At 37.5% G+C, this 16,344-nt stretch overlaps 1 protein-coding gene across 1 annotated transcript in view; it reads right to left on the reverse strand.

Moving 5' to 3' along the window:
• LOC115436828 (transcriptional regulator Erg) overlaps positions 1–15,540 on the reverse strand; it is a 45,969-nt gene extending 30,429 nt beyond the window's left edge. The window contains exon 1 of the mRNA XM_030159785.1: positions 15,507–15,540. Within this exon, the coding sequence (XP_030015645.1) occupies positions 15,507–15,540 (34 nt within the window). The remainder of the gene's footprint in view (positions 1–15,506) is intronic.
• Positions 15,541–16,344: the final 804 nt, after the last annotated feature.

Here is a 16,344-nt window from a genome sequence, read left to right on the forward strand (position 1 = left end):
GGATGTTACATTCTTTCGTGATGGGATAGTGATGCTTGAACATCGATGGACCAAGTGCATTGCTGTAAATGGAAATTATGTTGAAAAATAAAATATAAATTATCAGTCTGTGTTGTTCTGTTCTGGGTGAGGCCATGAACTTATTGAACAGCCCTCGTATCATACCATGAATGGTCTGTTATAGTCACCATATTGTGTATCGTTTCATGTACAGCACAGTGTATTTAACTGTGATGTATTACATTATATGGTATATCATAACAGGTAGTTTATTGCACATAGTATTGTTTTTAGTATTGCACTGGGTTGTGTGATATTTGCATATATGTGGTATTTTATAATATATCATGGTCTGTTGTATCGCATCTTATGGTGCATCAAATTGTGTATTTTTTAATATTGTGTATTGTATTGTATTGCATTGCACTGTATAGAGTATCATGTATTATAGTGAAGTGTATTTTCATTATATAATATATAATGTATATAATAATATAATAATCTGTGATATATCTTAATGGAAGGGTACATAAATATTTTATCTTGTGCACATAACTTAATAACCTTGTGGGAACAAGATATTCAAGATTTTTTTTTTTTTTTGAAAATTTGCACACAAATAATCATCTAGTATTATAAAAAAAATATTTCATAAATGCTTAAAGACAGCCACGCTTGTCAGCCATCTTGAGCTGTTCAGAAAAATACAACTTGTTCCCACATGGTTACTTAACTTGTGCACCTTTCATGTTGTGCAGGTAACAGCACACAGTAATAGCCATGAAGAAAGATGAAATATTTCCAATGCAACAATGTGCACAAGTAGTTATTTCATTTCAGTGCAACAAGGGTCTATCCTCCTGAGAGCCAGCAATGCATTTTTGTCCTCTGTAGGGGACAAACGCTTCACAGTTTTACTTAAAAAATGCTGTCCATTGCAAAAGATGTTCTATTAATAAATAAATAAAAATAATATTAAAAATGTATCTGAAAAACTGTTGCACTATGCAGTTTCCTGGGTCTGAGGGGGATAAATAGAAATTTATTGACAACTGACAATATACTTTTCTTTTTCTTTCAACGCTGTGAATAACAAATGTTTCATTATTATTAGAAGAAATTAAGATTGGCATAAGACACAATTAAAAGTTGTAATATTTTTACTGAACTTGGATGTGATACTGAAAAACTGTTGAGCAGTAAGTATTAAATACATGGGAACATTTGTTGTCAAAGTAAGGGTTGATTAGAAAGATCATAAGTTCAATAAAATGTTCCATATAAGATTATCTGGTGAAGATACTTATGTTTAGTTTTGATGATAAAATAAAAAATAAATTAAAAAACCTAGATATTGTTTTAATACGGTGAATGTGGACAAACTGTTCGACATCTACGCTAACTCTCACATGTAAGTAAATTATTTCAAATATATTTTAATATCTATACTGAAACCGAGTTACTTTGTCAGTGTAAGCAAATGAAATGTCAAATTATACAAAGTATTAATGAGGAAACTGTTGAAACAAAAAAGTAACTAGAAGCACTCGGAGAGCGCAGACCTCCGCCAAGGCTGATCATTGCCCCCCCCCCCCCGTGCGCCCCCCCACACCAAGGAGGTTATGTTTTTGCCAGGGTTTGTTTGTTTGTCTGTCTGTCTGTTTGTCTGTCCGTTAGTGTGCAACATAACTCAAAAAGTTATGGACAGATTTTGATGAAATTTTCAGGGTTTGTTGGAAATGGGCCCCCCCGTGGGCCCCCCCACCCCTGATCACCACCAAAATTGAATCATTTCTTCCTTATCCCATTTCCAACAAACCCTGAAAATTTCATCAAAATCTGTCCATAACTTTTTGAGTTATGTTGCACACTAACGGACAGACAAACAGAAAGACAGACAAACAAACAAACCCTGGCAAAAACATAACCTCCTTCGCGGAGGTAAATATTAATACAATTAGGGCTGGGCAAGTTAATGCATTACTACTGCGTTAACGCATTCATTAAATAACGCCGACAATTTTTTTTTTATCTCACGTTAATGCCATTTTATTCTAACTCATATTATTCTGCCCCTGCTTGTGTGCGTGTAGCGATTAGCTCGGCAGATAGACAACAGGTTTCCCAAGAAAAGCCGGACGCCGAAAACTTCTCTCCAAATCTTTGACTTGAGACTCACTGTAAAACTGCAAAATACAAACAAAATATGTCTCAGTTCTGTTCATTGCCTTAGTACATTTACATGGCATTATACATTTAAATGAATGGGGAAAAGATCGCTAGCTCGATGCTAACTTGAATGGGAAAATCCATAGACACGCTAACGATTAGCATTTACAGATTAATTTAAGATTTACAACGTCTTTTTATCCAGCAACAAACGTTCCCATCAGAGATATTTGATACTATTCATTCTTACAACAACTGAACATAAAATACTCACAGGCAAACGTTTTTGGGGCCATACAAACAGAGTGAAAGAAATGTGTTTGTTAGTTCCTTCTTATGTCCGAACTGGCTACGGGAACACCGCAAGGACAAAACATACATTAGTGCAATTTATTCCGACCACTAAAGGGCCCCATTTGCTTGCTTTGAACAACTGAACATCACATATTATTGAGCTTATTAGCATTAGTACTTATTAGTGGGCTTAAGACACCTGTCAATCACTCACAAGTGGAAATAAACTGGTGTGGACATAAACATGTGTAAAAGTACCGGTCTGTTCCATGGACATTTTCATTTAAAATGTCTTCAGATGGTGGGGGTGAGAAGGACACAGTTGTTTGTAAGCACTGCAATGTGGAATTATTATTTTTTTATCACCGGAGTACTTCAAGTCTGAATTATCACTTAAAGGCAATACACGCTGTTGATGCCGGCAACCCCCCCCATAACTATGCGATTAATTGTGATTAATCACAGAAATCCACATGATTAATTGTGATTAAAAATTTTAATCGCTGCCCAGCACTAAGTACAATACAAAAGTTTGTTTTGACAAAGTTTCAGAGAGATGTAACTACATTTTTCTGAACCAATCATGACATGATTTAAATAGTAACATATGGATCCTCCGTCTTTTCTCTGTCCAGATAATAACAGATGACAAACAAGGCTAATGGTGGTTCTCTATTGAGGTCTATTTGTTTTCCTGGTTATGTCTAGAGTACAGTATGCCCCAAAATACAATATTCTGGTAAAACGCTTTTCACATTGAGGCTTGGAGCAAATCCAGATCAAAATGTTTTTGTTTTGTTTTGTTTTTTTGATTAGTGGCGATTTTATTTCTTCTGCAGCATAAAAGAAAGATAAGCTTTAAGCAGCAATCGATTGTGATATACCTGCATCCCATACATTCTCCTCAGCACACATACACTAATGCGTGCGCACACACACACACACCCACACACACACACACACACACACACACACTTATGGTCCCTCTGACGTGATAACTGACACCGGAGGCTTTTAATTCCAGTGTAAATACAAATACTCTCCCAGACAGCTATCAATTATGTATGCCACTAATTGAGTTGGATGTTGTGCTTTTAGCAGCCCAGGGACCATGGGTCACATGCAGAAAGCCTGAAACCAAACACACACACACACACACACACACACACATACACATCAGTACAACTCCTATACATGTGAGGACCCTTACTGACATGATGTGTTCCATAGTCCCTAATCCTAAAGGACCATTAAACTCTTTTTCTTTGCTTATTTCTCATCATAAATATTGCTGATATTGCTAAACTTTCTGCAGTCTTGCAGGTCATTTAACAGTGTTTTTCTCAGGCAGCCATTGATGGCCATGGATAGATTTTCCATTTGCTACCATGCTGCTGATATCTGGTTAAAAGTCCAGCATATAAGATTCCTCGGGATATAGGAGAATGTAACTGCAAAAATGAAATAACATTCAGAGTTGTGCTTTCATTTTTGTATAATCATGGAAATAAGAAGTGGCGGGTTTTGTTATTTAAGAATTAGCAGCTTGTATCTACAAAAGGAGCAGGTCTGCCATCACATTTGTTTGTTTTTTTTCCCAATTTCATAGTGTTTTAAGGTTCATTAATGTCTATTCTACCTATTATGGATGAATGTGGAGCAGAGTTATTATGCCCTATTATGGGCCCTATTATTATTTCTTTGTATGCTGTAATGAAAATGGAATCTGCAACTTCACCGTGCAATGTTTGCATAAACATAAAACAACACCATCGCAGACTATCCTTAATTTCCTCAGGACTCTGCCTAAAGGATCAGTTACGTTCTATACAATGTAATCTAAAGTGTAGTACCGTTTTCATACTTCTTTTTAATACCCTGTTCACTTGTTCCAAACTCTTCACATATGCATCTTTCTTACAAACTTAGAACTGTGCTGGGCTGTTATCCTTCAATGCAAAATGCACTCCAACCACCAAAATACTTCATGTTTCATCAAAAGTGACTCACACCGGCTTAACTACAGCATATACTCTCTGAACAGAGGATTAAAAGTCTATGCTCTAAATAGATTTTGCTGATCAAAAACATTGAGAGTGGTATTCATGAATTTTGGAAGAAGTAGCGATTGAACGCATTTTGAATCAAAGAAATCCTAACATGCGCACAGTTCAGTCCACATCGTCTGCTGAGAGTCTGTTAGGTATTTTGAAAAAGTAGACATTGTATTAACGTAACTGGAAAAATAGGACCAATGGCCCTGTAGTTTACCGGCCAAATTAAAAACTTTGGGAAATGCATCCAGATGCCATTTATTGTCACCCAGTTATGTGTATTTATTATATTACAGAAATAGCCCATGTTTTGGTCATATTCCAATCAGATCTGTAAAAAATTCCAATTCAAACTTGATATCATTGATACTTACTGATTTATTGTATCAATCCACTTCCTATCTGTTATAATGGGAAAATTTGTCAAAGTCACACCAAATCCAGAATCAGATCCGGATCGAAATAATTTCAATACCTTGTGTTGACATCATCATAATGAAGCTGTATACCAAGTTTGAAGTCAATCAGAACTGTAGTTTGGGAGAAAAAGACGACTGAAATTTTTTTTCATCTGCCTCTCTTCTTACCCTGATGTGCCCATCACTCTGGAACAGGATCAATCTGGACTCATCAGACCACATGACCTTCGTCCATTGCTCCAGAGTCCAGTTAGCCTCACTGATTAGCGGTTTTCTTAAGGCTACACAGCTGTTCAGTCCCAATCCCCTAAATTCCCTTCACATTGTGCGTGTGGAAATACTCTTACTTTCACTATTAAACATAGCCCTGAGCTCTACTGTTGTTTTTCTTCGATTTGATTTCACCAAATGCTGAAGTCATTGCCGATCATGATCAATTAGGAGTTTTTTCCGACCACATTTCTTCCTTGAACACGATGGTTCCCCACTATCTTTCCAGTATTTAATAATGCGTTGGACAGTTCTTAACCTAATTTTAGTAGTTTCTGCATTCTCTTTAGATGTTTTATCTGCTTGATGCACGCCAATAATTTGACCCTTTTCGAACAGACTAACAGCTTTTCCACAACCATGGGATGTGTCTTTGACATGGTTGTTTAAGAAATGAGAAGCTACTCATTGCATCAGTTGGGGTTAAATAACTTGTTTCCAGCTGAAAGATAATCATCCATGCAGCAATTATCCAATAGGAGGTTCGTACCTATTGTTTAGTTAAATTCAGGTGATGACTTTTTTTTGGCCAGGCAGTGTATCTTAGGAACATCACCCATACCTTACTGTATAGCTCATCCTGTGTGACGTACATCATTCTATGACATATTGTATCATGTATTGTATCATTTTCTATCATTGACCATATCACACAGTAGCCTATGTTTGATCATAACGTACTGTTGTATATTATATATTATAGAATATTGTATTCTGTATTGCAACTGAAATGAAATAACTTGGAAAAATGGAGAAGAAAGATACACAAAATATACAACTCATGCACAAAAACCATATGCAGGTGACCATTTTTTATGAGAAGAGTGAAAAAAATCAATGCGTGGTCAGTTTGCATTCATTCATTTTTCATAAACAACAGGTCAGTGCAACTTCAATGAGTGGTGAATGTGTGGTTTCCAGGCAACCAGTTGCAAAGCCACTGAGACACATGCATGTTTAATCACATATATTTAACATTATAAATTATAAATCTGTTTGGAGATCGACAATCTCAGTCTGATGAAATTTGGCTTGAAAGGTCCACAACACATGAAGAGAAGAACCTCAGGCGGGAACAGCTTTGTCCAGGGTTCAAATAGTCCAATGAACAGCCAACAAAGTGGTCTGGATCTAAGCCACCAAAGCTCAAACTGACCCTCCAAAACAATTTCTTACAGTTTCCTTGTACACACACACAACAAAGAGGCCTCAACGTGGGTATAAAAGCTGACAGTTTGGAAATTGAGCCTTCGGACTGATGGAGCTGCCCAGGCAGCATCCAGAACCAGATGACACATGAAGAGATTTAAACAAACGGGCTTGAATACTGAAGCGAGCAGCGTTGTCAGGGGAGTATTACTGTAAAGATGTAATATAAACACAAAACACACCCCGTCTCCTCTGCCTGCCTTATTTACTTTTCAGTGTTTCCAGGCCAGATATTAACTCAGTCTATCACCAACAGCTGAAGAAGCACAGACGCTGGAAGAAGAAGAAAAAAATAAATATAATGAAGGACTTCTGCCACAGTATAATAAGACTTCACATTCTCTGAGGGGCAATTTAGGTAGCAGAACACATACCAAAAAAAAAAAAAAAAAAACGCCCTCAGATGGGAATTCGTTTTCCACTAAGATTGTCATCCTCTCTTTTTTTCCTTCTTCAGCTCTCCTTCAGCAAGCGGCATTATCTCCTCTGTGACGAACTGTATGTGTGTTTGTGTGTGGATAGAGGATGAGGATGAGGAGAAAGGGTTGTATGTGTGGGGGGGTTAAGTCGGGATTTGATCCCCGCTAAAAGGACTGTTTGTTTTACAGCTGACGACCCCAGAGTTTAATCTGGTCCTTAGCCGCCTTGCCTGAATCTCCCTTCTCCTTCTTCCTCTCGTCTCATCCTCCTTGCCTCTCTCCTTCAGCCTCATCTCTCTTTCTCACTCACTCAATCGTATCATCCTCTCGCAGTGAGTTTAAGCTCCCCCCACCACCACCACCACCACCACACACACACACACACACACACACACACACACACACACACACACACACACACACACACACACACACACACACGCGTCGCCTTGCCTCTCATCCATCCTCTTCGTCTCTCTACCTTCCATCCCTTGTCATCTCCTTACTTCTCTCTCTACTGTCTTTGTTGTGCTGGGAGCAGTTTTGCACCATTTACATTTAACTGGATCCATCAGGTTGTGTGTTATGCGTAAAATTCTAACATGTTACATCATACAGTACAGTGGGTTTATGTGTAAGTGTGTGTGTAGGAGGCAGGGGATGGTTTGAGGCCTTAAAATGTGGCTGTATGTGTGTTAGGGCCCTTAAATATGTGGACGTGGGGGGGTGGGGGGGTGGACACCAGAGGACAATAGTGAGAGTGTATGTTAAACAGGATGATGGTATTGCAGCAGATGAGGGTCATGTTCCAGGTCTTAAGGGTCAAATCCTGTTAGAAGTAAGAGGGATCAAGGCTTTAGGCTTCTTCTTCCTCTTCTTTTTTCCTACTGCTGCAATATTCAATGACACAGTGCAAGAGCAGCTGTGTGAGCCAGCATGTGAGCGAGTCAGAATGGGTAGAAAACAGCTTTAAACTGCTCAGATTGATTCGCCACATCTCCAACACGACATGTAGTGGTGACAGATGTAGAATAAATAAAGTCAAATCATGGATGGGGAACGAAATTAGCACTTTATCCCTGAACACACACTTCTTGTCTTACATTTTAAGCAGGTAACAGTAAAGATCCAAAAGAAAATGAAAACAACTGCAATGTTACATGGAACATATTTTAGCATAGTCCTGTGCCATATGTTGAAATGCATTTACCCAGATATAGTCTGGTACTGGAGCTGAATTTGGTGCTTTGAGTTATATTTACACCTTAAAATTTGATCCATGGTATAATTTATGGACAGGGAACTGTGATGTCATCCACTGGTTGGATGCCTCCAGTTAGTGATTTGGCGGATATCATATTGGAATTTTTGAACCAAGAGTGACCATATTTGGATAAAAGGGGGACAGTGAGAGGGCGGAGCCATCTTACAAGGCGTCATGGGTGACCTAATGCTAACTAACTGACTCAGTAAATTCATGAAGCACTCAGAGGTGGGACAAAACGAAGTATAAGTACTTTGTTACTGTACTAGTAGATTTTTTAGGTATCTGTAATTTACTTGAGTATTTATTTTTCTGGAAACTTTTTATTTTTTCTCCCTACATTTTTGCATGAATATCTGTACTTTATACTCCTTACATTCTCAGAATGGGCTCATTACTTTTTCAAACTAAACCAGTGTTTTCCAACCTTTAGGGTCGAGACCTCACGTGGCGTCACCTGAAATTCAAATGGAGTCACCTGAAATTTCTAGTAATTAACTGAACAAAAAAAGCATGTGCTCTCCAGTCCTTTTAAAGGATGTACAAAATGATAAATATGAGTTTGTATGACATTTATTTATTTCGCTTGTATTTCGACAAGGAGACACACTGAGACCAAAGACAAAGAGAAGAGTGTACAATTAAAAAGTATTGAAGTGTGACTGACTGTGGATTTATTTCTATGTTTTGTAAGTGTTAAAGTGACACTGGCTGGTTTCACCATGTAAATATAACACAAATGATGTTTATTTGAGCTGAAAACTAAATGGTACCAGGTTCAAAGCATGATAAATAAGCTTTTAAGTACTGGTGTGGATAGTACTTGGGATAAAAGGAATTTGTGTTAGCTTAAGAAAGTCAAATATACATTTCTGTTTTTCCCAATATGTATTTTCACAGCAACTTTCAAATGACATTTATTACATACCTAATTATGTTTTAAGGAGAAATAAATTAACATTTTGCGCTCGTAGTTCTTAGAGTCAGTTATGTTATTCAGTTCTAGTCAGTTGTTCTTGAATGAGTTGGAAAATACTCTGATGATGAGGGCAAAACATGTTAATGAAAAGATATATTTTTAAAAAGGTTGCATTTAAGTTGCTTATTTTGTTTACAGGTACTTACAGTGTTTGTAGGATGGGTCCAAATTGGAACATGCAGAAGATTACTAGGCCTGGGGGGAAAAACAGACCACTCCAGCCTGATTTTTTTTTTGCCACCAGTCTCATTATCAGAGGAAAAAATCAGCTGTGGAAGTATTTGGTGAGACCATCCTGCTCCTCAGATTAATTGTGTCTAAGACAGTGTTTTTCAACTTTGTGGTCGGGACCCCATGTGGGGTTGCCTGAAATTTCTAGTAATTAATAAAAAAAAAAACAAAAAAAAAACTTACTAATAAAAAATATATGGTGAGTTGACAGACACAGTCCCAATCCATAAAAGACAAACTGAAGCTGAAACTGAAGCACTGTGGTTCTGTTCATCTGTCAAATGTTCACTGTGGTCGGTTTCAGATGCTGCAGCTCTTTCATAATTCATAGTTTGAGTTCTTGTTTGTTCAGCATTAATTGTCAGCCTTGAAAATCACAGCTGGACTGACTGTACATATCCTGACCAAGGAAAATCAAAGTCTCACTTTGTGCAGTAATCTACACCTGGATTTACTGCCTCTGTCCATAATAATACATTATATAGAATAAATGTCGTCTAAAATTAACTTTTATTTGCAACGTAGTATGGCAAACTATTACATGATCAGAAACAAATTAATTTTAGCAAAAAAAAAAGTCTCTGTTTTGAATGTCTGGGTTCGCCAGAAATTTGTGATGTTAAAATGAGGTCATGAGCCAAAAAAGGTTGAAACCACTGAACTAGACAGATATGGGTTTCAGAGGGAAAATCAATGTGGGAGAGAGAAGGACCACAGGCTGTGAGCAGGGTCAGTACCAGAGTCCTGAGCAGGGTCAGTACCAGAGTCCTGCACAGGGCCAGTACCAGAGTCCTGTACAGGGTCAGTACCAGAGTCCTGCACAGGGTCAGTACCAGAGTCCTGTACAGGGTCAGTACCAGAGTCCTGCACAGGGTCAGTACCAGAGTCCTGCACAGGGCCAGTACCAGAGTCCTGTACAGGGTCAGTACCAGAGTCCTGTACAGGGTCAGTACCAGAGTCCTGCACAGGGTCAGTACCAGAGTCCTGCACAGGGCCAGTACCAGAGTCCTGCACGGGTCCACTTCTCCAAACTTTTCCACCCATATCTGCAAAGCGTGGTACCAATATCTGACCTGTGATTAAACACATTGTCTACACAGTAACTCACTTTGAAGGACTTTATTTTTGGCTAAACAAACACCATCAGTAAATCTCTAATATGTGCTATTCAGTGATGTCTTTGGTCGGATGTAAACGGAGGTGAAGCTCACTTCACGATAAAACCAACCGGCTGTGGATCAACCACGGTCAAATTAGATGATCATCATCATCACTGAATGTCCTGAAAATTGTTTTCATTCATGAATCTTCTTTTATTCTTTCACTTCCTTTCTCCCCACCCGCCTGCATTTCATTTAATTTTACCCATGCCCATACTTGTGAAAATGCTTATAAATATAATGTTTTTTACTCGTTCCCACATGTTTTTGTGGGTTACCTGCTGGTGCAGGACTCTGGTCAGTACTGTGGAATTAGAAAACAGAAACTTTTATGATTTTGCCTGGTTAAAGAAGTATTGTTTCATTTATGGCAAAAAATGCAGATTTACTTTTTACTTTTATACTTAATTACAATTGAGAAGTTGTACTTCTTTTACTTTTACTTAAGTAAAGAAGTACAATCAGTACTTCTGCTTTTACGAGAGTATTTTTTCACACAAGTAGCTGCCCTTCTACTTAAGTACAGAATGTGAGTACTTTTGCCACCTCTGGAAGTACTGCATAACATTTGACACTGTTGTTAGTGGAACCTGTTATGGAGGTAAAATCAGGAAAAAATACAACTCAAACAGTCAGCAATCTGTCATCCAAATAAAACAAATAAGAACAGTGACTCCTGGAGAGAAAACATACTAAGATGTTTCTTTTCAGTTCTATGCATTTTACTTTTGCTTTCATGCTTCAGTTGATAACAGACTGAAACGTCCTATCGTTACCATCTGTGCATCCTGTATCATTTAAATACTTTCATCCTCCACTTGTTTCTTCTTTTGTTTTTCATGTTAGCTTTGCACAACTTCCTGCAACTGGTCCCAAAGTGTTTCCACACAGTAACTGAAACAAACCGTGGTCCTTTTGATCCAGACTGAGACCACCTGGTTTAATCTGACCTCAGACCTTGGATCTGCACTGGGGTTCAAGGGAAGTTTCACACCTGCAAACTGGCTTTGAACAATACTGGAAAGTCTGAAATTCCAGACCAAGTGAAGGGGGATTAAATTTTTTATTTTAAAGTCAGTGTTTCCAGATTGAGCTTTATTTGCCAAAACAGTCCCCAGAACAAAACGTTGCCATTTTCTGTAAACCACAGATATTTAAATAATCTCAGCATAATTCATCTCAACATAATAGTTATGCCTGTCTTCTTTTTCAGGATGGTGGATACACAAAATCCACCACTTGGCCACCACAGACTGAAGTTTTCATCCAAACTCTTTCAAGTTTTTAGCTTTAAGAGATAAAAGCACTTGTGTTTGGATATTGTTCATCTCATCTCTGCAAACTTCTCTTGTGTTAAACCCACTCACTTTTTTCCTAACTTTAAATATGTGCAGTGTTGGGCAAGTTACTTCCAAACTGTAATCCATTACAGATTACTTGTTACTGTTATTTAAAAGTAATTCCTCACCTTACAGCAATGGTTTCCAACCTTTTTAGGCTCGTGACCCCATTTTAACATCACAAATTTCTGGCAACCCCAGACATTCATAACAGAGACTTTTTTTTTGCTAAAATTAATTTGTTTTTTTGATCATGTAACAGTTTGCTATACTGCTGACAGGGGTCATGCTAACTAGCTTCTGTAAAGCAGGGTTTGGGTTGGTAATGAACATACATCCATGTGAATAACGGACTGTCTTCTGCCGTCTTCACCCATTGGCTGAACACTGGTGATGGGCGATTCACAAACAAATTGTTCAAAAGAATCAATACATTTAAGTGAACGAGTTGGATTGGTTTGTGAACACAACTGAATTGATTCAGCAGCACTTTGCTAATATTTAGTGTATCATCAGATAAATTAGTCAGAAACACTCATTAAGTCAGAGGCGGAGGTGGAAGTGCTGTGTGATGCACTGTGCAGCCGGTTGTCTCCACCATAGACATATATACATAACAATATAACAACCAGAAGCACTCGGAGAGCGCAGACCTCCGCCAAGGCAGATCAGTGGGCCCCCCCATAGATAGGTAGGTAGGTAGGTAGGTAGGTAGGTAGGTAGGTAGGTAGGTAGATAGATAGATAGATAGATAGATAGATAGATAGATAGATAGATAGATAGATAGATAGATAGATAGATAGATAGATAGATAGATAGATAGATAGATAGATAGATAGATAGATAGATAGACAGACAGACAGACAGACAGACAGACAGACAGACAGACAGACAGACAGACAGACAGACAGACAGACAGACAGACAGACAGACAGACAGACAGACAGACAGACAAAAATCATCATCATCATGATTAATCTGATTAACAATTTTAACGCAATTAGCCCATCTGCAGCGCAGAATGACTCTGAACGTATCTGCCAACTAGGCCTGTAATGGTACACGTACCGAACCGAACTGTTTCGGTACACACCTGTTCGGTTCAGTACACAGCTGTACCGAAACAGCACAGTATGTTGAGAAAAAGAAAAATGAAGGAAAGACGTTGTTTGATGTGGAACTTTAAATCCATGCAAGTTCAACACGGACATATTAAAGGAGCGCACATTGACCCAAAATATGAAATAGAGGCGGCCATAAGGTTAAAAAAAATAACAAATATGATGTGAACCTGGAAGGAAGCGACTGAAGACCCTCCACCATCATTACAGACCTGTCTGGGATCACTTCAGGTCCCGGTGAAAGACAACAACGGAGAAAGAGACGATAAGAGGGACATTGTTTGCCCTTATGAGCTACGGTAGTTCTAAAACACTTGCTCTGTCTGTCTGTCTGTTTCTCTCTCTCTCACACACACACACAGACACACACACACATGCTGTATAACAGAGGAATAGAACCCGGAGTTGGACGTTGAAAGAATATAAAGTTTCACTTTCATTTCACGCCAGCGTTAGTTATGTTAGTTATAGACCAACTGCACCCCCACGTATATTACCCCCCCCCTCCCACCCGGTCTGACAAAAAAAAAAAAAAAAAAAAAAAAAAAAAACATCCCCCCTCTGTGTTTTTTGACAAATCGCACCCTGCACACACACACACTCACACACACACACACACACACACACACACACACACACACCACACACACACACACACACACACACACACACACACCCTCACACACACACAAAGTACACAAAGTGGCCTAAACAGTTTGTTAGTTGTCCTAAAATAAGTAATTTGGTTAATTTTGTTATCAATGTTTCTCTTCAGTTTGTTAAAACAGAATACCAGTTTGCCCTCTTGTTAATGTTGCACTTCATGTGGAATTTTTTCGTTGTTATTTTTATGACTGACAGATGACAGACTGACTGACTGAATGATTTTATAACCGACAGAACTGTGATTTGATTTTATCGTTTGTTCAAAACTACCTGTAAGGGAAAAGTGCAATACTAATGTTTAAAATACATTTAGTAGTATTTTATTTATCTTATTTTCTATTTGATATATAGCAGCAGAATTATATTATTCCTGTTTTTGTATATTCTGTTGTCTCCAAAAATTGGGGGAAAAATGTTCAAAAATTCATAAATGCATTGAAGACATTTTGAGGAGTTTTCTTTCTTCCCATACCGAACCAAAAAAACCCCGAACCGTGGCTTTGAAAACCGAAAATGTACCGAACCGAAAATTTTGTGTACTGCCAACGCATTTCAGGGTGTTTGTCCAAATAGAGTTACCATCGCGCATGAACAAATGAGCAGTTGATGCGGTAGTGACAGGCAGCAGAACCAACCCATAAAGATGGAAGACGCTAAACAGCATGTTGGCCCTCTGGATGGAAATATGAGGACAAAAAAAACAAGATGGAGCAGTTGTTTCAAGTTGTTTTGTTGAAACTGTTGAAGGTGATTTATATATTATATATATATACACAGTATATATATGTATATACAGGGTGGGGAAGCAAAATTTACAATGAACATTTAGTTGTTTTTTCTCAGCAGGCACTACATCAATTGTTTTGAAACCAAACATATATTGATGTCATAATCATACCTAACACTATTATCCATACCTTTTCAGAAACTTTTGCCCATATGAGTAATCAGGAAAGCAAACGTCAAAGAGTGTGTGATTTGCTGAATGCACTCGTCACACCAAAGGAGATTTCAAAAATAGTTGGAGTGTCCATAAAGACTGTTTATAACGGAAAGAAGAGAATGACTATGAGCAAAACTATTACGAGAAAGTCTGGAAGATACTATTAAAGAAGAATGGGAGAAGTTGTCACCCGAATATTTGAGGAACACTTGCACAAGTTTCAGGAAGCGTGTGAAGGCAGTTATTGAGAAAGGACACATAGAATAAAAACATTTTCTATTATGTCAATTTTCTTGTGGCAAATAAATTCTCATGACTTTCAATAAACTAATTGGTCATACACTGTCTTTCAATCCCTGCCTCAAAATATTGTAAATTTTGCTATAGGACAGATAGTAATTGTAGTTTGTCCTAGGACAGACTGAAATCCTACAAGACATTAGGATCTGAAGATTGTACTACAATTGATCTACAATTACTATCTGTCCTAGTAGGATTAGGAATCCTACTGGATTTCAATCTCTACTATGACATATATATATATATATATATATATATATATATATATATATATATATATATATATATATATATATATATATATGTATATATGTATATATATATATATATATATTTTTTTTTTTTTTTTCCCCCCTCTTCTTTCTTGAATCTGTTTGCTCATGCAAAATGAAACAGGATTAATACAGATTAAAAATTTATGACATTTAATTGTCATTAATCAAAATTAATCCATGGCAAACCTGTGATTAATCTGATTGAAAATTTTAATCTGTTGACAGCATTAATAAAAAGTCAAAAGCATACTAAAAACAATTAACTGTTGACAAAGTAGTGCTACATTGATATACTAGTGGAAAATCTTTATTAAATTTTGCAATTTTCTAATTATATTATTCATAGATGGACAGAAAAGAGAGATACTAAGGGTTAGCCCTGCTACCACTTACACTTGACAAGTGGAGTAAGCGTACACTTGGCCATTTGGCACTGCCAGTGTGCAACCAATGCCCGCTATGATTTTTTTTTAAAAAATTGATGAATCAGTTCCAAATTGATTCGCAGCAGATGAACAAACCAAAAGAATCAAGTTGGTAAAAAGAACTGGACTTCCAATTACTACTGACCACCAACAGGAACTTTTCTGCTGCATTTTTGACTCCTTAAGGTCTCATGGTCTTGCTGTTTTGTTTTTTTGTTTGTTTTTTTGTTTCTGTTTTTTGTTTTTTGTTTTTTAATTTGAGCAATTAAATTATGGGTGAAAAGTGTGTTGTAACACAAGCACTATTAAACATGTACCGAGTAAAGTATTACTGAAAATTGATTAGTAATGCCTCACACTACTGCATTACAGCAAAAAGTAATCAGTTACTGTAATGCATTACTTTTGTCATGCATTACTCCCAACACTGAATAAGTGCTGTCTAAGCATAAGCATAAAGAGTTATCCAATTCTGCTTACTCTGGGAGACACAGATGTTATTATAGCCTCATTCTTTTCATTCAGAATCTGTATGTATGTCTATGGAGGTAAGAGGTACACCAAAATCTCAATTTATAATTATTCACAGAATTTTTGGTCGATTTCCAAACGGTATGATTTGTTAATACATCACACACGTAGGTATGATACGGGATGCTTGGATGTTTTGAAAATGCCAGTTTTACTACCCAAATACAAATTCTACACAGTTTCCAACAGACTATCTCCTGCCAAAACTGTCAGATGCTGGACTTCTGCCACTTATGGCTGTTCAACGAGTGGAACATAAACACGAGATCTGATGG

This window comes from Sphaeramia orbicularis, chromosome 17 (genome assembly GCF_902148855.1).
Source record: "Sphaeramia orbicularis chromosome 17, fSphaOr1.1, whole genome shotgun sequence".
Lineage (NCBI taxonomy): Eukaryota > Metazoa > Chordata > Actinopteri > Kurtiformes > Apogonidae > Sphaeramia > Sphaeramia orbicularis.